The 23,614-nt window shown below is 34.8% G+C and overlaps 3 protein-coding genes across 4 annotated transcripts; 1 reads left to right on the top strand and 2 right to left on the bottom strand.

Annotated features, from left to right (window-relative positions):
• Positions 1–1,352: 1,352 nt before the first annotated feature.
• On the bottom strand, positions 1,353–6,392 carry LOC130944694 (uncharacterized). 2 transcript variants are annotated; one of them, XM_057873155.1, is made up of 9 exons: positions 5,893–6,392; positions 5,624–5,783; positions 5,456–5,517; positions 4,803–4,897; positions 4,555–4,668; positions 4,130–4,195; positions 3,875–3,972; positions 3,230–3,648; positions 1,354–2,985 (listed from the first exon to the last, which is right to left on the bottom strand). In XM_057873155.1, exons 1-9 carry the CDS (start codon positions 6,242–6,244, stop codon positions 1,793–1,795), a joined length of 2,559 nt encoding a protein of 852 aa, XP_057729138.1. In that variant the 5' UTR covers positions 6,245–6,392; the 3' UTR covers positions 1,354–1,792. The 2 variants fall into 2 exon arrangements, with proteins under 2 accessions (XP_057729139.1, XP_057729138.1); XM_057873156.1 differs by lacking the exon at positions 5,893–6,392 and having other exon boundaries at positions 1,353–2,985; positions 5,638–5,783.
• A 7,983-nt stretch (positions 6,393–14,375) lies between these two features.
• On the top strand, positions 14,376–15,900 carry LOC130945588 (aspartic proteinase CDR1-like). Its single transcript, XM_057874298.1, has 2 exons — positions 14,376–14,958; positions 15,233–15,900. The coding sequence occupies exons 1-2, from the start codon at positions 14,376–14,378 to the stop codon at positions 15,898–15,900; spliced, it is 1,251 nt and encodes a 416-aa protein (XP_057730281.1).
• A 3,425-nt stretch (positions 15,901–19,325) lies between these two features.
• On the bottom strand, positions 19,326–22,318 carry LOC130946862 (adenine phosphoribosyltransferase 1-like). The gene is made up of 7 exons (XM_057875744.1): positions 21,938–22,318; positions 21,727–21,840; positions 21,518–21,628; positions 21,070–21,162; positions 20,680–20,829; positions 20,053–20,111; positions 19,326–19,647 (listed from the first exon to the last, which is right to left on the bottom strand). Exons 1-7 carry the CDS (start codon positions 22,125–22,127, stop codon positions 19,594–19,596), a joined length of 771 nt encoding a protein of 256 aa, XP_057731727.1. The 5' UTR covers positions 22,128–22,318; the 3' UTR covers positions 19,326–19,593.
• Between the last annotated feature and the right edge of the window lie 1,296 nt (positions 22,319–23,614).

Here is a 23,614-nt window from a genome sequence, read left to right on the forward strand (position 1 = left end):
CACTTAGATAAAATAAATGGAGTTTAAAATTATGTAGATGTCCTAAACTAAAATTCGTTATATGTTCTGTCGTAAATATTTTTATATAAATCGAATCAAATTTGATTCACTACTAGTACAACATAGATATAATAAATCAAATTAAATTAATTTAAATTAAGTGTAGAATTTACGTTTTGATGTCGTTATACTCTCAAAAATCTAAGTTTGAGTTAAAAATAATGTCATCAAAGCGTAAGTTTTATACTTAATTTCACAAATTAAATGATAATTTAATTTATATAATATTTTAATTATTTCTTAATTTACATATTGTAAAATATAGTTAGTCTTTTTATATTGTATAATTATTTGTTACTTCTGATTCTGGAATCCAAGTTTTAACTTCTATACGATCTTAGAATGCTATATTTTATAATATTGTTTTAATATCAAAAGTCCCGTAATGATTCTTTAGAATTTAGATGATAATGAGTCAAATAATGATTTTTAATAAATTTTTAGAAATAGCTTATTATTCCGTTTTTAATTAATAAGTTTGTAAAAATGTAGACTTTTTTAAATTTGAGCTAAAACACAAAAGTTGAATTTTTATTCTTATTTGTTTTAATTTTTTATATTTTATTTGAATTCAAATAAAGAGTATTTTCTTGTTAATATTTATGTTTTAAAGTTAATGAAGAATAAATAAATAATTAGTACAAGTAGTAAATCAAATTAACTTAATTCGTTTTACTATGTATATGTTGTACAAGTAGTAAATCGAGTCAATTTGAGTTGATTTATATAAAAGTGTTCAAGATAAGATATATAACTAATTTTGATTTAAGACATATGCATAATTTTAAACTCTATTTGTTTTATCAACGTAAATTATCCTGAAATTTATGTGTGAATGTTGTCGATGATCTGATAATTATTTGGGTATGAGACGAATATGAATAGTAATTTTTGTTCTGAACATACATAAATGAACGTTTGAAATAGATTAACGAATTTGACGAATTTAATTTGATAAATTTACATTTTTTTTATTTTTTGGAATTTATAATATGATTACTTTAATTATATTTGAAATTTACATAATATTTAACACTTAATATTTAATATTTTATTTTTCATATCATAGATTATATTTCAAACAAAAAAAATGTAAAAAAAAGACAAAATATTACATTCGGAATATGATGGAACAAATCGGTAAAATATCCTCGCCTATGAATTTAAAACAATAAATAAAATACCTAAATTAATAGGACAAGTAGTTAAGATTTAAGGCAAGTGTAAATATTGAACCACCTATCCCTCGTCACTACATTGCCATCCATAGTAAGAAGGAAAAGATATTCTTTGTAAAATTGAAACCACTTAGAATATTATGGAAAATTACCGAATTTTTGGTATGCCTGAAATTCATTCATGAGAATTCAAATGCCCGAGTCCCTACTAACAAGGGGTGAAGGCTGAAGACCATAGTACATGCAGAGAATTGAACATCCTGGAAAATTTTGTTACCGGAATTAACCTTTAGGACATTATCCTATTCTTTATACTGTATGGTCCGTAAGAGACTAACTAAACAGAAAACACGAATAAATCACACACTTTAACAAAAGTCTAACCCCTCCTCGAAAGCAATACATACATGATTTGACAAGGCATCAGATCTATGAAACATGAATTGACGAGGGGTTATGCACAAATATCTATTAACTAACCCTCATCAACTTCACCGCTGCAAAAAATTCAGGTTGGAAGGAAGAAACGCATGACGACGATTATATATGTACACCTAAAAACCACCTACTCCAGAGAAATGCTTCTTCATGGCTCGATCCTTCCTGTAATGATTGCTTCTTCCTCCTCCTCCTCCTCCCCTCCCTCTGCCTCTACCTCTCCCTCTTTGTCCTTGCCCTTCGGCCTCCAGGACATCAGATTGTTTATCCTGCTGTTGCTGTTGCTGCTGTGGTGGAACCTCATTTTGTTTTCCCCCTCCCTTCCTTTCTCTGCTTCCAGGTTTGCCCAACATTCGTCTTCCCTCTGTTTCAGAAACACGAGACTGATCATCATCCTCCTTATAGGCTTCTGTCAGCTTCTTTACTGCGCCAAGAGGAAAGTTGCCACCACGTCCAAGACCATGTATTAGTTCTGTCTGAGCTTGGTTGACTAGTGAAGCTTCATCAGAATTTGCCACCGCCACTGCACCTGCCACTTTATAGCTATAATTCTTACCATCCTTGACATAGTACTGTGGTTTTTTCCTGGAGCCCCATTTTGAATGAGGCGCATTTTGGGCTGAGTTTCCCATCTCTGTCGTCCATGATTTACCCGATTTTGCACTGACTTGATCAGCCAGTGTCTCATTTTCCTCTACTCCAGAGTCTGCTACACTTAGACCCAAGTCATCAAAAGAGTCATCATATTCATCGTCATATTCATATTGTAAAACCATAGCAGCAGTTTTTGATGTATTTTTGTCATCCTTTTTATCCAGAATACCAATACCAGGTTCATCATCCTTCGATTTCCTCACAAATTTTCCTACAGGAGCTGAGGATGACATCAATTGCCCCCCTGTCTGTTGCTTGACACTGACAACTTCTGTAGATGAAGAATCAACTAGTTTACCTTTTCCTTTATCTTTCCCACCCACAGTGGTGGGCTTGCCTGTTGGCAACGTCTCTAGTGTCGGGTCCAAGTGTTTCAGATCTTCATGAAGGGTTCCTTCTAAAATTCTTTGAATAACCTCTTCTGGATTCTGGTCATACACCTCAAGACATGCAGTCAAAAACCCTTTACCATAATCAGGAAAGAGGTCCCTAATTTGACTTATTTTTGACTCCACAATTGCAGCATCTTCATCCATCTGCAATGTTTGATTTGGCACTGGGGTTCTTGTAGAATCTGGCTCCTTAAGTATATCTTTTGGAGAACCAAAAATCCCATATAAATATTGAAGCTGTTCGTCATCGATGAGTATCCATCCTGAATGAGAGTAACTAGATTAGACAAACATAAAGAACAATCATATGCTAAGCTATATAAACCATTATTAATTTATAATAGAATATCTTGAGACTTGACATAGAGAAGGCAACAAAGTAGTCCTTCTAAAAATGTTTAGTAGATCTAGTTATCTACTGAAATCCATACCAGCCCCAATAAGTTATGTACAATTTCTACATACAAATGCAGGTGAACTACACCTATTTAAGTAAAAGATAATTACCATTATCCTTTAATCTCTCCATTCTGCTTAATATATTGAAACTCCTCTCAAGATCTTGAAGAAATGTTTGCTTCTGATGGCTTTCCTGAAGCTGTAATGATACCGAATTGATTTCTCTAAATGTTTGAACCAGAATATCTGCTCTAATGAGTGGGTCCTCCACATTGGCAGGAAACATCTTTGTGGCAGCTGGGAGAGGATTGCCATCTCCAAACACTTCTTCACTTAGATAACAAGAGCTCAACAATTGCCACCCAAACTTCAATAATCTCATTCTTAACATCTTCAAACTTACTACTATATTAGCTACTGTTTCATCTTGTCTATCAGAAAAAATGATATGGAATCCCTTTTGCAAGGATGGAATTAGTGAATCATGCAATCTGGCAAGGAAGCTCAGCAGTTCCTCATTTCCATAGCTACAGCAGCAGACAAGAAAAATATTAAAATTTTCTAGAGGAAAATTTCAATTGTGAATGTTAATCTTAGGTTCTATTCTGAAATTTTGATAAATTAATTCAACATAAATCTTTAACAAGTGATAGACCAAACATTATGCATGATGGGTATTATTTATCGGGGAAAAAATTCGTCTTTAAGCATTTATAGAGCACCAAAAGTTTCAAATCTTAATGTAAAAGATACCTTGTTTCAATAGGGCAAGAGAAGAATATAACTGCTGGTTTGTATGAACAAACAAAAGCATCCATCGATACAATAGCATCATTCAAAAAATCCATCACCTATCACAAAGACAGATGACATCAATATACTACATTGTGACAAATTGGGCATCAAAATTTTACACTTATTTTAAGCTTTCCATATCTGCTTTATCATCCCATCAGTGGAAATCGTGTTGGGACTCATTTTCAATGAGCAAGAAGTATCGCAATTCACCTCCAAAAGATCAGCTTGAAGAAAAGTAGCATTATGGTGATCAGGATTTCCAGAAGAAAATAACACCTGCATACAATCCCCAAAAAGCAAGTTTGTTACTTATTTCTTCATAATGCCATGGCCATCAACATTCTATCACGAATGAATCAATCATAAATGTTTGTTTTCAAAAAGACACACATGCATTAATACCTTTAAAATAAATAATAATTTATGGAAACGTGATAAAGACGATCATCAGGGACATCAGCTAACCAGGATGTTCAAAAGGAATGCACGGGGAAATGATCAGGAGTCATATATGGTCAAATAACTCCAACCAGTTTACATAAAGACAACATACTAAGTACTAACAAGAATGAGAAGACAGTAATTGGCAAATCACAGTTATAACCCAATGACAATTTGTCAAAATATGAGAATACCTCCAATAAGGAGCTGCAACGCTCATGCATTGTGCTAACAATCCCTAGAAAATGGGATATTACTGTGGTCAGATCATTATGGATCCAAGGCTGAGCATTCAAAGCATTTCTGACCTACAATACATGAGAGAGGAAAGGATAAAAGAGGCAAGTTAAAACTAATGTAGTCACCACAACAAAGTTCTTTATATAAGAAATTGCATCTAAACAAAATAATCATTCATCCACTAATGATTAAAAACTATTACCAGCAATCTTGTCATTTCTTCATTTTCATGACCATATATAGCACATATATCAAACAACTTTGGCAATTCAAGCAACTTCTTCTCCTGCAAAAGAACTACATGCAAGATTAGTGAACAACAGCAAATCCAAATCCAGACAATACAAAGTATGAGGCCAGGTACCTGTGCCCCAACATAAATCCACAAATATAATAATTCTATGAAACAATTCATTGGTAAATATGTGATATACTATTAAATGCAGAAATGATTGATAAAATAAGCAGCATGCGCATAGACATTTTTAAGAAATAATTACCACCTTCACATTTAAGAGTTAAGACATAACCAACAAGTATCATCAGACAACGGTTCCTAATGTAAACATTAGTTCTAACGTAAGTTCAAATTTCAGAATATAACGAAGTATAAACAAATGCCCATGCAAAGTAAAGCATTGTGATACTTGCATACCAAACCTGATTGCAAAAATACAAAACAGACAAAAACTTTGAAAATCAACAATACAAAAAACCATTATGAGATGTACTAGTACTAGCTAGTAATAAGTAACAAACGCAACAAAACCATGCATTGGTGAGTCAAATAGAAAACCATTCGCTGTAAGCTAAAGCATATTGCATTCCATTGTCCATAAATCGTACAAAACCCACCTTGATGATCTCTCAAAGTGAGGGCATCAGCAGCTCGAGCACCAGGATCCTTATTAGAAGAACTGCAAGACATATACATCAAAAACTCACCTAAGGACCACATATAGATGAAAGGAAGATAGCTGGAACTGAAATCACATTCCAATTCCAAACTCATTGTCAACTTACATTCGATACAATACCATGAAAACCCGTCGACACAAATCAAGCTCTCCAACAATAACTCCGGCGACGATACCTTTGGCCCCGCGATGAGGGAAATCATACCATCTGCTCTTAAATTGCAGAAAGCTATCAAGAAACTCATGCAGAGAAGTATCACTAGCCACTGCAAACACATATATACAATATAACAATAGACAAATTAGTAACGGTTACAGTTCCAGAGATAAATTAGCAATTATTAACGCTTAACAGATAGACTTCATATTAAGCACCTTGCTTCCAGAACTCCCTGGGTTTCAACTTGAGTAAGCGAGACAACTCTCGATTGAGAAGATCAACGACTCTCTGGGACTCTAGGGGGTCCAATCCACCATCGTCGGCGCCGAGGCCAGCTGCGACGGCCTCGTCTTGAGGGAGGTAGCGGACGAAATTGCCAGCGGCAGGGTCAGTAGGGTTTGGGTTATGTTGTGTGGCCCCTCTGCCTCTGAGTGAGGATGAGAGGGTAGGGTTTGGGTTTGGATTGGAATTGGGAGTTTTGGGGGCGAATTTCTTGTGATTCCTGACGGAAGGTTTGTTATTGTTGGTATTAATGTCTTGCGTGCCATGATCGTAGCGATTTGACATTGTGCTTAGTATGAATATGAGAGATGAATGAAGGATTGATGAGAATTGCAAGCACAAGCTCGGGTGAGAGGGGAGACGAAGATGATTCAACAAAACAGTCACCGGCCTCGATGGGACTGACTTAGGGTATAACCGTATAACTCACTCTCCTACTTTGTAATTTGATTATCGCCATTATAAGTTTTTTATTTCATATTAAGGTGGTAAACCGTTTAATTAATTTTTTTTTTTTAAAAATAGCTTAAATAATAAATATTTATATTAAAAATAATTTATAAAAAAATATTTTGTATTTGATTTTTTATTTTTAAAGTATTTATTTTAAAAGAAATGTAATTAAAAAAATTATTATAAAAAAATTATTTTTTTAATTTTTTTATAAACATTTAAATAGTTTCTTAAAAATTTATAATTTAATTTTAAAAATTATATCAAATATTAATACTATTATTTTTTATAAATCAAAGGTAAAAAAAATAACTTTTGAAGTTTTTCAAATAAATCTAAGTAATTTTGAATTGAAATTTTACCTGATGTGCAGAAATTATTTTTTTTTATCAACATTAATGGTGTATTATACAATTATATTCCATAATGGTGGATTGTCACAATATGAAAAAGCAACATTTTTGTTTAGCAATACATAGATAATGTGTTGCTGTAACTCAAACCAGGTTTTGCATGGAAGTGAGACATTTGGCAAGTCCCTGTTAATATGTAAGTAGCGTGATGTAGGGATGTCAATGGGGCCGGGCGTTGGCGAGGAATGCCTCCCTGCTCCCCATTTCTGCCCCCAGAATTAATCCCCATCCCCGCCCCGATTTTCGCCGTGGGGGGATAATTGTCCCCATCTCAATTTCCTGCGTTTCCTATATTTCCCGCGGGGCCCCATTCCCCATTCCCCATTCCCTTATGTTTAACATTTATATGAAAATTATAGTAAAAAATATAAAAAAAATAAAAAAACAAACTAGAAAATACTATTACAAACACACAAACATATCTTGTCCAAGATTATAAGTCCACAAATACAACATAGTAAATTATAGTCCATAAAATAAAATCTTAAAATACAATTTCCATTCTAAAAAAAAACAATAAGATATAGTCTTTAACATCAAGTAGAAACTGGAGAGAGTTGGGGCTGTGGGAGAGAACAACGTATGGTGCTGTGGGAGTTTTGGAGTTTGAACAAAGTGGAGATGGAAGAGAGTTGGAACTGGGAATAGAGAGTAGATGGCACAGCAAACAAAACAGTGAGTAGGAAAGACTGAATAATAGGGTTAGGGTTTTTTTAATTGGTGAAATTACTAAAAAATCCCTATGTTAGAAATAAAGTAAGGTTATTTAAAAAATTTCAAATATTCGGAGAATTATCGGGGATGGGGCGGGGATCCCTGCTCGGGTCCCCACGCCTGTCTCGGGAGAATTTTGCTCCCCATCCCTATCCCCACGGAGAAAATTTCCCACCATTGGGGCCCCATTCGGGGCGGTCCCTGCGGGATCCCCGCCTCTTGGGGATTTTTGACACCCCTAGCGTGATGTATGCAGTGGGAGCAGCTTTTCCAACACGGATGTCGCGTGTTACACCAGCTTTATTAGAGATTCGTTTGCTTCTTTCTAAAGATTCTGTAACTTTTCAAAGATTCTTTGACCAACACATTGCTAGCTACTCTTGCAGCAAGGTGGAGGTTGGAGACTCACACCTTCACATTGCTGGTGGGTGAAGTTACAGTGACACTCGAAGACGTGGCACATATGTATGGCCTGATTGACGGAGCGGTTGTGACCTGTTGGACTGATATAGTCATGACTTCTTGGTCACCTACAACCTAGCGATTTTCGACAGCAAATCCGTTGCGAGTAGTTCCTCCAAAAGTTAAATAAAGTTGTCCTGTGTTCACCATATCAGTTTCACACAACCTTTAGACACTTGAGAATCTGTTCAGCGATACATTAGGTGTCACATCTTTGGTTTGCTGGGTACCACCTTCTTCGTCAATGGATTATTGGTAGTGCTGGTCTTGATTTGGATCTCATCGCATCCGAGCCATCGCGGCAACCGTCTCAACCACACCGAGCATCGCTCAATGGTCGTCTTGTCAAAGCCATCACAACACCACACCTGATAGTCGAGCGAGTGGTTGCATCGGTTCACATCTTGAGATCGATCGAGGTCGTCTGAATGTGCCAACCGATGTTTCGAGCACGCAAGCGGTCTTGGCTTGAATGTGTTGACGCAGGAGGTTGTTGACGAGTACATCCCTGATTTGTCTACTCCGGCAGAGGCAGGTGGGTCATGTACGGTAGAGGGAAAAGCAGTTGGTTGGGGTTATTAGTATAACCTATGAATAGAGGTCTATGCACCAAATAGGTTTACTCCATCAAGTAATAATAAGTTAGCGAACAAGGGGATGAGGTGGATGTCCAAAAAGAAGTAAGTTGATCTTCTATTTTTTTTTTTGAAAAATCTTCTGTATAGTCGAATTTAGTTCATGTACCGTACGGTTGTATTAATCTTTTGTTTACTCGAATTTAGTTGTAATTGTAACTGTAATCTTTCTAATACATTAATTCAGGAAGTTATCAGATATATTCAAATATAATAATTTAAAACATGAACTTAGAAATTCAGAATTCAAATATATTAATTTAAAAATACATGAACTTAGAAATTTAGAATTCAAATATAACGACGAAAAAAGACCTACAAACCACCACTGCCACCAACCGCACTCGGTCCAGCATGTTGAGAACATCTGCTACGACTATGACCCTGCCTCCCGCAAAGACAACATACCCAAAGACCACTCATTTTCCGTGGGTCCATTTCATTCAGATAGCGAGTTAATTTGGGACAACCTTTTAACGTTTCTCTCAAGGCAGGATTCGCGACCATCGTTGGTTCCGAATAATCAGGCCATGTCTCTGTGTCGCCCAACGGGACAAACTCCACTCTGTAGACCTTGCGAATCTCTGACATCTGATATATATCCCTGACATACACCTGCCAATTGAGGCGTTGGTTAGCACAGCAAGCAATAACATGGTGACATGGTAATCCCATAAACACACATCTGCCGTGCAAGATCAACTACTAATGTAACACCCTACCACACAGAGCTTTATGCTTAAGTTCGTAAATTAGAGGTGGTGAGGTATTACAACCTCTAAAAGTAATATATATATGAAGAATAGGTGACTAGGAGCCTTGAAGAAAAATGGAACAAAACAGAACTTGAAAGTCGCATCACACTCAAAACGGTTAAGCACAGAAGAGATAGATAACAGTGTACAGAAAGGATAAAGTATAGTTATATGGAGTTCCAAAAAGATACAAGTAGCAAGCTCTTAACTCGACCTGCGAAGCAAAGACCGACCAGAGTATATATATACATATATACAACTCAAAAGTTTACCAAAAGACAAAATCTAAATTATGTTTCTCCAAGTCAACCTCTAAGAGGGACAAAATATAAGTCTATACAAAGTGGAGAATATAAATACATATGTTTATCTAGATACATTATATAAGGTTCCCAAATTGCCAAATCTTCGCTTACAAAGAGTCTCCAGCACGCTTAGTGAGGTGTCTCACGTCTTGCATATGAAAAATAACAGAATATGTATAGAATGAGAACCGAGAGTTCTCAGTATGGTAACAGTACCTAAATAGTCAAGATATAAGGCTCCAGGAAACTAGAGGCATTCCTAAACTCCAACAACCCATAAACAAAACCTAGAGTTCTCACTAACTAGAAATAGGTAACTCTATATAGAAATCCTAGGCTAACACTTCATATCTCATTCTTTGCAAACCTCCAAATCACCAACGAAACAACCCTCAACTCTCCTCCACGACCTGAGGGATCTCTCAGAACAAACACAAACAAATTAAACAAGGAAAACATAAATATGGATAGCAGATACAACATGTAGACAAGTAAAAGTTAATCACATTTAAGCACATAGGTAATCCAAGACAAATGTACACTCAAACAAAGCATATAAGTGTATATGATGCATATCTGCCCTATGACTAATGAGTCTTATCTGTTAATTATCCAGCCAAAACCGACATATTCGGTAGCGAACCCTAGACAGTCTCTACGTGTGCGCATCCCTAAGAGTCTATGCATATGTATATAATAAATCATTCATTATTCATCTTATTGGGATAATCTGGAGAGTTAAAGTGTCGAGTCATATCTTATGTCTCAAGCTGGAGTGAGTGGTGGCAAGCTACTACATCTACCTAGGAAAACTCGTGTTTTAGATAATATAATGCATATGCCATTTAGATTCTTTAGATCTCAATCATCAATAATAATAATAATCATCATCATCAATCATACCTCATTCAACATTATCAACACCTTATTAATTCAAGTATCCACTTCAAAATTCTCCCTTAATAGGTTTTCTCTTATTCCAAAGTCTAAAAACTAGCTATCGGACCTTAAGCAGGGTTTACAGAGGTTTAAAAAGTTAGAGGAAAGGTTAAAAATTCAAAAATGCAACTTTTGCAGATTCTGGCAGTTTCGCGTACGTGAGAACCGCTCCGCGTACGCGGGTGTTCAAAACAGCAGAGTGGCTCGTGTCGCGTGCTACATGCCGCGTACGTGAGCCTGTAAAAATGACATTTTTGCGTACGCACGACATGTCCGCGTACGCATGCATCCAATTTTGCCCAAAGAGTTGTTAAGCTGCAGAAATAAGTTTTTTACACCAAAATTCAAACGTGCATAATTTTTTGTTAAAAATTATTTTCAGTCCGTTCTTTGAACGTCATAAACTTTAGGAATCCAATTTTCATTCAAAACAAGTTTAATAAGATTTGGGATTCCAGAAGCTAAGTTATGGCTCGCCGAATTTGGTCAAAATTCAGTTTTTGCCAAAAAACTTAAAACCTCAAACTTTCCAAAATCCTCAAAACAAACCAAACTACTCATAACCAAAATCAATCTCAACATTCACATATACCACCAAATACTAGTCTCCTACTCATCAATACTCCAACCACCTATATTGTAAACTTCCATATTCAACTCATCATCAACAAATTCAATACACATCACATATATACACATTAATTCCATCATACTTATCATACATCACATATATATTTCATCCACGTTACTTGTCACACACATGTATACATATAACCCATTGAAAGGACAAAACCATTGGCTTAGAATTTTTCTTCTCGGTTAGAGGAAATAACTTCGTTGCAAGTATAGTTTCAAACCGACGAGTAATGCTCAAATCAAATTTTAATTAAAAAGAATGTCACAAATCAATACAAAATAACCGAGAGTATTTAGACTCCCGGGTCGTCTTCCTTAGGAGTTGAAATTAAGCGCTCAATTATTGGCTATGAGGGGATTTGGGATTTTTTTATTATAAGATGCAAGAAATTAAAATGGTTAAATGGAAAGCAATTAAAGTAACAAAAATAGAAATTAAATGGTAAAAAGAGTTCTTGGTAGGAATTGGGGAATTAGTGATTCCTATCCTAGTTATGAACCACAAACATGGTAATTGTGTGGAATTAATTCCAATTAGTCAATTCTAACATCGAGAATTAGTCAAAAGGACATAATTGATCTCAATTCACAAGTCCTAGACAACTCTATTAATGGAAGGCTTAGAGTTAGTGAAAACCAAATCAACTAACAATCCTCACACAATGTGGAATGGACATCCACCACTCAAGTTCACCCAATTACCTAATTTTCCAACCAAGAGTGTAAAAAACTAGGCAAAAATCCAACCAAATATTTTATCAAATACTTGGAAGGCATAAAAAGAAAGCATGGTAAAATAACAAGAAATAATAAATTCTACAACTACCAAGCAAGGAAAGTAAGAATAGCAACTCAATTCAACAATAAAAGAGCATGAAACATAAATTGCATTAAATGAAAATCAAAATAACAAGAGTGTTCATCAACATACAAAGTAACCAAAATGAGAAATTAACAAGATAAACTAAGAAAATTAAGACAATAGAACAAAGAAAAGTAGAAGAAACTAGATGAAAATAAGAATTAAAAAGAGAAATTACAAAGAAATTAAGCTATAAACTCTAATTTTTAGAGAGAAGGGGGAGTTTCTCTCTTTAGAATATGACCTACATGATGCTAAACTAACCCTAATTGCTCTCCCCTTTTCACATGGAATGATGGGCCTTTGATATAGCACCCATCAGCTTCAAAAAGTCCAAAAACTGGGCTCTGGAGGCCCAGAAATTGCCCTTAGCGATTTGCATTAAGTGAGTCACGTGCGCCGATGCGTGCGTACGCACACGTGCTGAATTTCTTCTTGTGCGCACGCACAGGAGGTTGTGCGCATGGCTGTGTGGTTTTTTGTGTGTACGCATAGTAGGTTGTGCGTACGCACACACCAGTGTGTGCTTCTCATTTGTTTTTTTCATGTTTTCTCCCTATTGCATGCTTCTCCTCCACTCTCATCAAGCTATTCTAACCTATTATACCTGAAATCACTCATAAAAAACCATCAAGGCATTGAATGGGATAAAAGTGGGATAAAATTGATTAAATTAAGCACAAAATAGCATGTTTTCACAATTAAGCTCAATTTAGGGAGAGAACACAAAAGTATGCTATTTGCAAAAGAAGAAAATAAAACCTTACACACCCAACAAAGAGAACATGATGTACATGATGCAAAAAGGAGCTTCAATCTAAACAAAAAGTCATGGTTTGGAGTTGATTTATCAGATCCATTATCATGTGAAAGCTATAGATTTGTGATAGAATATTTCTGACTAGGTCAATACGATGTTGAAGAGAAATTTTGACTCATTACTTGGTTGTTTATTTTGGGAATTTTGATCTTTATACTCTATTGAACTTTGTTTTTGACTTTAAAAGTTCAGACGTTGACTTGATTTTCTCTTTAATGTTTACACTTGATTGTAAATTTAACAAGCGTTGATAGTACATGAGGAAACGTAATTTGTAAATTTGTGAACATTAATTAACCACTATATGATTTTTTAATTCATTAAAATTTTTTACTTAACACAAATCCGAAAATGTATGTAATGCATTAAGTTACAGTGTTTGAAACATGCTTTTTAAAAAAAATAGTGAGAAGTTAAGTAGATTTTACAAGACAATGTTTAAACAAAAAAATTCGAGTTAAGAATATATTACAGCGGTTGGGAAAAAACCGTTGCAAAAAAAGTATCTATTATATTTGCAAATTGTTATTTTGCGGCGGTTAAAGCAAAACCTCTACAAAATGAGAAACTTTTGGTAGCCTCTTCCTAATCTGTCGCAACCGCTGCCAGATTCTATTTAGTGGCGGTTTATAAATGTCCACCGCTATCTGCCGATTTTTTTTGTAGTGTAAATACTATCACGTGTCAACGTATCCAATTTTATTCTTAACATGTATTCTTAAAATAAATTTAGAAATAGTATATATTATTTAGTAAAAAATTTTTAATACTTTATATAATTAAAATAAGATATTACAAATAATTAAAAAATTAATTTATATTTTAATATTAATAAAATATCAAAATATCATTACGATTTATCCAAAAATATTTTATATTATATCCCCATGTCTTTATAAAATTTTAAAATTCGTGTGGACGTATTTTATATCGGGGTAATGTTAGAGAGACAAAAAATACAGCCAAAACTTGTCTTATTTAGTATTCATTAATTGTCCCAACAATTACTAAATGTTAAATAAAACAAGTTATAGCTATTTTTAGCTAAATTTTTTTGGTTACCAAATACTTCCGTTTATATCGTGTCATATTCGATATCCATGCATCATAGTTATTATCTACACATATATAGTATTAAAATTACGCGGATTGGATAGGTATAAATTTAGTAAATACCAATTGTACAAATTTGTTTAATAATCCAGCTAATCCCATTTTTAAAGTATGTTTTTTGATATTTGATATTTTTCATTCAATGCTCCACAATCTAGTCCTCTATTAATTTCCATTCATTCAAAATACTTAAAAGGAATAAAATCCCCAGCTTTAATTAATTAATTATACGTGCTCGCGCTACATAAGGCTTTAACCATAAATATACATGCACATAAGAAAGTAGTTGATGATACATATTACTCGACAATGGGTTCTCTCACAAATTCTCATCTATGTTTTCTAGTTACCTTTCTTTTTGCCATTCATGTCTTACATTATATCTCACCTCTTGAAGCCAATAACAATGGTGGGTTCAGTGCTAGACTAATCCGGAAAAACCTTCCTTCTAGATGCAGCATCTTTCAGCCAAATATATATAACTCTGGAGAGTCCCCAGTGAATGCCTATCTTGGTCAATATCTCATGGAGGTTTCCATTGGAACTCCACCCGTAACCATTCAAGGTATCGCTGACACAGGTAGTGATCTCGTGTGGACGCAATGTGTACCATGCGATAATTGTTATAAGCAACAAAAACCCTTGTTTAATCCTCAAAAATCCTCCACTTATTCCAACATCGCATGCACCTCACAGTTGTGTCATAAGTTGGACACAGGCGTGTGTTCTCCTCAGAAGCAATGCAACTACAGCTATGGCTATGGAGATTCTTCCTTGACAAAAGGTGTTCTTGCACAAGAAACACTTGCCTTGGAGCAAAACCGTAAAGTTAGTGGCTTTATTTTCGGCTGTGGACATAATGACAAGGGTGGTTTCAATGATCATGAAATGGGTATTATTAAACTACTATTCCACTTTAGTCTATGACAACAATAAAAAAGTCTCGTGACCCACAAATTCAACTCAACAGAATACATAAATTCAATTACAATTTTAGTCTTTATTATCTTATCTTATCTTTATTTGTTTTTATCTTTCATAGGACAATGCTCTATATATATTTAGTTTTACCTTCATAACTCAATTCAATTCAATTCAATCAATCAAGAAATACAAAGTATAATATTTTCCTCTCTTCTTTTCTTATTCTTTCACAATTTTACCAGGTATAATCGGTCTCGGAAGAGGAGAAGTGTCTCTAATCTCTCAAATAGGTTATAACTTTGGAGGCAAGTTGTTCTCGATGTGTTTGGTTCCATTTGGCACTGACCCAAGCATTTCAAGAGAAATTCGTTTTGGAAGTGGGAGTGAAGTAATAGGGCATGGTGTGGATTCTACACCTTTGGTTTTCAAGGAAGGTGATAAGACAACATATTCTGTTACCTTAAATGGTATTAGTGTGGGAGATAAATTTTTACCCTTTAGTAGTTCTTCACAAAATGTAGCCAAAGGTAACATGTTCCTAGATTCGGGGACACCACCAACTATTCTACCACAAGATTTGTATGATCGATTGGTGGCTGAAGTGAGAAATCAGGTTAAGATGGAGCCCATTAAAGATGACCCACAATTGGGTAACCAGCTTTGCTATAAAACAAAGACTAATCTTCGTGGGCCTATGTTGACAGCCCATTTTTTCGGTCATGTAAATCTACAGTTAAGTCCAATCCAAACCTTCATACCACCGAAAGATGGTGTTTTCTGCTTGGCATTTACCAACACTAGTAGCGCTGTCGGGGTTTATGGCAACTTTGCTCAATCAAATTTTTGGATTGGGTATGATCTAGAACACCAGTTTGTCTCTTTCAAGGCAACTGATTGTACGAAACACTAGAGTTTCGCCCCCTCCCCCTACTCCCTACCCTTCTGTTTTCATTCTATCCTATCTATTTCTTGAATAATTGATAATCCAGCAGTACAAATTTATATCACTATATAAATAATAATTTCTTTTATCTATTATATTTATTATATATTATTAATTTTATAACTAAAATATGTTATATGTTATTTTTTTATTACAACTAAAATTAAATATTTTTTTTTAAATTAAAGAATTTTTCTTTCCTTCTCTTTATTTTTCTACTTCCACATTCCTACACCCACTATATCTCTCATATATTATTATAATTGACGAATTACAAATTTAACAACTAAAATATACAACCTAACATTCTCATAAAATTAAAATATAGCTATATTATATATTACTAAATAATTTAATAACTAAAATATATTACATAACACTCAATTATTAAAATTGAGAAAAAAATATTTCTCATTAAAAATAGTTCTTACAACTGTATTGGGTTTCTCTGAGTTCACTTTGTGACGCCTTTATCCTCCCTTAAACCAAGTCGTTGTTTTTCATCTCCTACTCTCTGCTTATCTCGAAACTTTTGAAACAGGGGCGGATGAGACTGGTTTTGTGAGTATGCCCGCGATTTGTTCCTAAGCTAGGATGTGAATGACATGCGGCTGACGTGTACCACTCTGTGCTCTAGAAAAAAGTATATCCACTTCAAGGTGTTTAGACCTTCCATGTAACACTGGGTTATGGGAGCACATGGTTCCTCAACATTAAGCTCCTTCAACAACTTTTTCTAGTATGCACATAGCTCCGTCTCTCATTTGGTACCTCTCAAGTTGCATCATATAGACTTCTTCACGCAAGTCACCATTGAAGCGTTGTGGAATCCAATGAGGGTTATGGCTTTCGGTGGTTGCTGCAAGGACCAAGTCTTTCACCGTATGAGGGCAGAATATTCCTCATTCATTGTAGTCTTCCAGTGTAGTGTTGCTAAGGCTTGAGCAATTGTGCTTGGCTCATGTTGAGTCAGGTTTGGAGGTGTATTGGCCACTACAGCCACATAAGTCCTTGGTTTGAGCCTGCCAGATTTACTCCTTGTCATTATTTTATGAATGTTAGTGGAAGAGGGTCTGCTAGTAGCTCCTCAGTGCAAACTTGAGCATCTACAGCCTATTCAGATATCACAGAAGATAAAGCAGTAGTATCCACAAAATTAGACAAAATAGGGACATAGATAAGATCAACATTGGTATTAGACACGAAAACAGGTGCTGGTTGATTGGACTTTAAATTGGGAAGGGTTAGGTTTTGTTGTGAACTATGACTAAACTCAAAAGGGTGACCTAGGTGACCTGGGATTGACCGAGAATGAATTCATTGGGAAGTTAATGTGAAGATTGGTTTTGTGTATCACGATGAGGATTTTGTGATTCAGTTGTTGATGATCCATTTTGAGCACAAGAGTCTCAATTGTAATAAGAAAATCACTAATTTTATGCCAAAAAAATAAAAAATAAAAAAATAATCAAAGATGGTCATGCATCACATAGTATAGAAATTTTTGTTTATAGTAAAAAAAATTTTGCAACTAGCACATAAATTTTTGTTGCGAATATATTTTGTTAATTTGATGAGCTAATATTTTAGACATGTCGTTCTTCAAAAATTTTTGTACTATGCATAAAAAAATTATGTATTGCACACAAAAAATTTATGTGTGGTATGCATTTTGTTGGTTGGTGTCAATGTTTTAAACATGTAGTTCTTCAAAAATTTATGTACTGTGCACAAAATTTTCTATGATGTACACCAAATTTTTTGTACTGTGTACTAAAATTTCTGTATTATATGTGTTTTATTAGTTGGGTGTCAATGTTTTGGGCATGTGGTTCTTTAAAATTTTAACATACATAAAAGAAGAAGAAAATAAAAAAAACAATGACAACGATGATAATGATGATGATAATGAAAGAGGATGGGGAGGAAAAGAAGAAAAAATCGAATAAGAGAAGAAGAAAAAAGAAGGCGATGTTGAAGAAAAAGAAAAAGAATATGGAGAATGAGGATGACGTTTAAGAAGAACAAGAAAAGAAGAAAAAAAAAACGATGACGAACAGACTTGGTTAGACTTTATTTAAAAATCGGATGACCGCTTACTTTCATTGTAAAATTATTAACTCTAACATTTCCCAAATAAAAATGCTACACATGTCGAAAATATACCACATTTCTCAACGGAGGCTTTTCGACACCGGCGTGGACTCTCTAAATCGAACATGTGCCTTCGATGTGGCGAAGACAGAATTGACGATACATTGTTTGCTACGTTGTCGATAAGCACAAAATATTTGGATGAGATTGGATCCTTCAATTCTTTAAGTTTGTGGGATATGTTTTCTTTGATGAGGGTTGTTGTTTTGGTGAAAAACCTATTTTTTTCCTGGCATTTGGTGGATCTGGAGACATCGAAATCAGAAAATCTTTAATCCATATGAAGTTTGGACACAACATAATGTGGTGATCTTGGCTAGAAGATGGAAGATGAAGTTAGAACAGATCTCAACTATCTTTGTTTAAAAATGTGATTGTGAACTTCCTTAGTTTGATTTTTTGAAAGTTAACTGTAATGTTAGCATTTTTTTTGGAAGCTCAAATAGCAAGATTTGGGTGTGTAATTAGAAATCATGAAGGCGACTAGATAAAAGGTTGTTTTGGAAGGATTTTAATTTGGAGTATCAAAAAATCCAAATATGGAGAGGGATGATTTTAGTTTGAAAGTCTGTGAAATAGACTCAAGAAAAACATTCATTGCTACTATATATAAGGTGCCATTCTGAGATTTCATTTTCTAGTACCATGGCCAAAATGAACTCCCGCTTTCAACGTTATGTTCCAGTATCTTTCCGATGGAACCTTCTCTTTTATTGAAGATTGGCTCTTGATACATAGTCAGGCCATTCAATTTTTTTTTTTACTTTTTTCTTTATTCTCTTTTAAAAATGTAATCAAACGCTGTTATTTAAATTTAAGAATTATAAATTCGAAAAAATAGGTTCACTACATAGGAAGATGATGATCTGATGCTACATATTGACGAGATGCTTGGAAAGGAATGGGAAGTGTATTTTAGTCTAATGCTTTGAGAGGGAAATAATGTGGTCAATCTCATAGCAAAACTCGATACTTGGAGTCAAAATGAGTACATTGAGTGCTTTGATCCTCCTAGTAATATTGTTGAAGCTCTTTTTTAAGATTGAGATGCTGCTTGAGTTGTAGAGATCTCTCGTGTATCTTTTGCTGTCTTTTGTTTCTTTAGGTTTTTTTTTAAGACAAAAAATATGGGCAATTCAACTCTAATCCGTAAAAGGTAGCATTCTTAATCCATTAAACAATTAATAAAATAATAATATCAAATATCGGAGTCTCATGAATAGAACATGATAGAGGCGTTAGTAACAAACACTTCAGCTCTGGATTGGTTATTCACTATAATGCAACGTAAATTAAGAGTTTTAAATGTCCCACAGATCCTGCTTTAAAAAATAAAATCTAAAGCAGAGCTCGGCCACAGAAGTAACCTCAGCTTCCCTTCAGCACATCCCATCAAATATATTGTATGAAAATATAAGCAGTCAACAATAAAGCTCTGAAGTCAAACAACTAAGAGCTCAAATTGTGAATTACTAAGACAACCACGAATACTACAGAATATCGAGATCAGGCTCCTTTAACTAGGACAAATAGTGGCTTGCCGGTAAGCTTATCTCGCCCCTGAAATAACCCATGAAAAGAAAAAATGTTTATGAACCTGAATTTTCAGTTGGAACAGAAAAGATTTGGTATTTTAAGTAGTTATATGACGTCCTCATGAGAAAATGCTACATTGTTTGTAATGCAGTTCATAAAGTATTCATGAGAAAATGCTACATTGGTAGTGAAATACATGAACACAAGTGAATAAGAATAAGCGCAACCAATGCTGAACCTAAAAATAAGTTAGTTCAAATTCCGGTGTTTAAAACAAATGCTGAGCCTAAAAATTAAAATAAAATAAAATTTATGAACATTCTTTGGGACTGCTTATGGTGCTAAATATACATTTGTTAAGATTACAGTGTCAAAAACAAATACTGTCTAAACTATCTGACATGATAAGGCAAATGTATCAGGCCATACCTTTAACTCCGGCAATTCAATCACACAAGCACACTCAACAACTTGTGCCTGAACACGTTCTGCATGAATAGAGTAAAACAAACAGAGCAAAAATTGTATCAAGATGCTAGTTATGCATCAATTTTATCATATTATCGAACAAGACTCAATGTTTCAAGTCGACTTTGTACCAACAATTCATCTAACATGCACATCTGTCTGAATGTGTAAACAAAATAAAAAGGAAAATTGAGACTTGAGACCTAAGCCCTACGCTTGTTTATTTTCACGACTTCAAGGGTTTTTTTTATACCATAAACAAAAGTACAAAATTTCTTTCAGCTAAAATCTTCAACAAAGCTTCCCAGTTATATATCTGAGGAAAGAGATCACTAATGCACAATAAGAGGTAGTATGCGGGCTGGGGCAACCCGACAGATCCGACCTCTGTATTATGTAGAGAGATTTGCAACCCGACCAGACTTGGGAAAAAAACCACTAAATTTGTACGAGACAAAAAAAAGAGCATTTAAATCGGTCTGTCTGACCCCATTACACCACTTGCACATAGCCTTCAAAAGGGACAGAAATCATTTTCATGTTAATTCAGCTTTTCTTCCTGCTAAAACTTAATATCGACAAGCTTACCTAGTAGCTTAATTGCAGCACATAAGGTGCCCCCAGTGGCAATAAGATCATCTATGACTAAGGCTCGATCTCCACGTTGTACAGCTCCTACATGCATCTCCATTTTGTCAGTTCCATACTCAAGAGAATACTCTTCTGAAATTACCTCCCCTGAAAAGACAATTGAAATACACAAATGAAAATTTGAGCATTCAAATTATCATAATAGAAAATTTAATGTGTTACTTTCAGTTGCTTAAAATAGGCATAGTGAAGCAGTTTAGAACTTAAGATCAGAATGAGCATATACAAGAGACAGACCAAATGAGTCATACCATAAAAATCTGCTAACTAAGAAATTCTTAAAAGACCATATGCAATTCGTTCAAAAGAAACGTCAAAAGCTCATACCTGGCAACTTGTTGGGTTTCCTCATGGGGACAAACTTTGCACCAATAGCCAATGCAATAGGTGGGCCAAATATAAATCCTCTTGCTTCAACACCTGATTTAGGTGATAAATAAAGCTGTCAGATGCAAATCAGTGACTTGTTTGTGCTGATCCAAAAATAAAAACTAGAAAAATGATGATTCTAATAACCAAGTTGCTGATTTAGTAAATTTGTTTCAACTATGCTCTGATATTCATGAATCAGAAAATATCCCAACAGCACATATAGAACTGAGTGATTGGCAATTTGGTATGAATGAATGAATACTGAATGTAATTCTTAGTTTAACAGGCAGCCTATGATGTAAGCAGAGATCAACAATGACAAGTTGTAACAGGAACAAAAACATGGAAGCAAATCTTATTTGACGATGAACAAGACTGTGCATTAGAATTATGAGGAGAGTACCTGCAACAACAGAAATGTTTTGATCTCTGTACCTCTCAACGAACAAGTCAATGGTATCTTTAAAAGCCTTAGTATCAAGCAGCAGCGTGGTTATGTCCTGAAACATAATTCCTTCCAAAACACAATGCAACAATGTTTGAGCAAATCAAATCAAAACAGAAGAACAAGAAAGGAATCAGAGAAGAGAATAATAACCACTAAGCACTAACCAGGCTTAGGGAAGTCAGGGATGACACGAATCGCAGAGGAGATTCTCTGTAAGCGTGGATCTTGAGCATCATCGGAAGCCATTTCGTTAAGCTGAGACGAACCACTCGCACTCGCTGGTTCTCAACCACAAACAAATGAGAATTGTTAGTAGCGATCCAAGATTTTAGTAAGAGAGAGATTGAGAGAGAGGAATAGAGGACGTAAACGTACCAGTGGAGCGTAGACGAGATGAAATTAGTAAGGGAGTGGAGAGTGTGATGAGTGAAGAAGAATAAGAAAACTTTGAAATTGGGAAGGAAATTGTAGTAAGAGAAGAGGGAAGAAGAGGGGCGGCTGCGGCTGCAAGCCCAAACAACCAATTGGAGGAAGAGGAGCAACACACACCCACACCTGATTGCATTCTCTTTAGCCTAATTTTAATTTATCAACCCACTTTATGACTTTAACTTACCCCTATGATATCATCCTAGCCCCAAACTGAATAATTAAATGACAAAAGAAAAATAAGTATTGGATCTCTTGCAATTTGCGATCAAAGTGTACACTAGTGGTCTTAGGCTGGCACCTAAATTCCAATATTGTATTATTTCAACTGCGTAATCATGCTTGATGTTGATGAAGTGATTTTGGGGAAGGGCATTTTGGTCCAATGATGGGTCTGCGAAGCCTCGCATTTTAGTGCTTCGGGCCTTTATCATGTTACTCTGTGTTGTGTCTCTTCGCGGCCAATGTGTGCGTTGTTTTCATGTTTGGGTTGGTGAGGTGACTAGACTTAGAGTCTTAGACTACTAGTACTAGAGCCTCTGTGTAGGGGCGTTTTAGTCGCATAAGCGACCTAAGAGGCTAAGATTCTGTTCGTGAGTCTTAGTCTCACACTTGGTGGGTGGTGGTTTATAGGGCTTCTGAGTGTGACTCTTGATGTGAGGTTCGCCTAACAAACTCCTCCAAAATAAATATGAGATTCTTCTTTAATTTCTGTCATATATTTATTTGTTTCACTGTTTGATAATACTAATTATTAAAGAAATATTAAAGCCATGTGTAATTACCTTTCTTTTTTTTTCAGAAATTAATTATTCAGATATATTGTATTATGATGTGTAATGCAAAAATGTGAATCTGAAAAATGATAGATTTGCAAAACACAAAGCGTTTGTCAAGAACAATGAATTAAAAAAAAAAAGATGATGTAAAATGCATCTTGGGGATGAATGCATGCACGAAATGTGTCTCTTGCATGTATACAAGTTCTGCTCGTTTGACCAATTTTTTCTTACGCGAAGCAAAAACGTAACCTACATTTTGTAAGTGTTTAAAATCAGTCGACATTGCAACCTGTATTTTGCAGGTGTACCGTGATGAAGTCTCATGCATGTTCGACACATATACTTGTGTTTGACAGCTTTTCTCCTCTATATACGTTGCTCTCCATATGCATTTTGCCGTTTTTTCTCTTTCGTGTATATGTAAAGGAGTGTTGTTGAAAAAGAACTTCTTCTCGTCATCAGCAGTATGAACTTTTTTGTAATTTTAATTTAATTAAAATGGTTTGTTATTGAACATTTGGATAATCTTAATATGTAAGTTTTTTATTTTTTAATAGTATACTATTATTGTGGTCATTATTATTATTATTATTATTATTATTATTATTATTATTATTATTATTATTATTATAGGCTACTAGGAGTTTATTGCCTAAAAAATTTGACCTATCGAAAACCTACAATGAGATTAGTGTAGCCGTTCTAGCATCAACTGAGTTCCATCACATTTTGCGATTAGGCGAAATAAAGGATATTCTGCACTGTTAAGTACTTTGGTGGAGTGGAGGCCCAAAACTCATAAGTTCCACCTTCTAGTTAGCGAAGTGACTATCACCCTAGA

This window comes from Arachis stenosperma, chromosome 8 (genome assembly GCF_014773155.1).
Source record: "Arachis stenosperma cultivar V10309 chromosome 8, arast.V10309.gnm1.PFL2, whole genome shotgun sequence".
Taxonomy (NCBI): domain Eukaryota; kingdom Viridiplantae; phylum Streptophyta; class Magnoliopsida; order Fabales; family Fabaceae; genus Arachis; species Arachis stenosperma.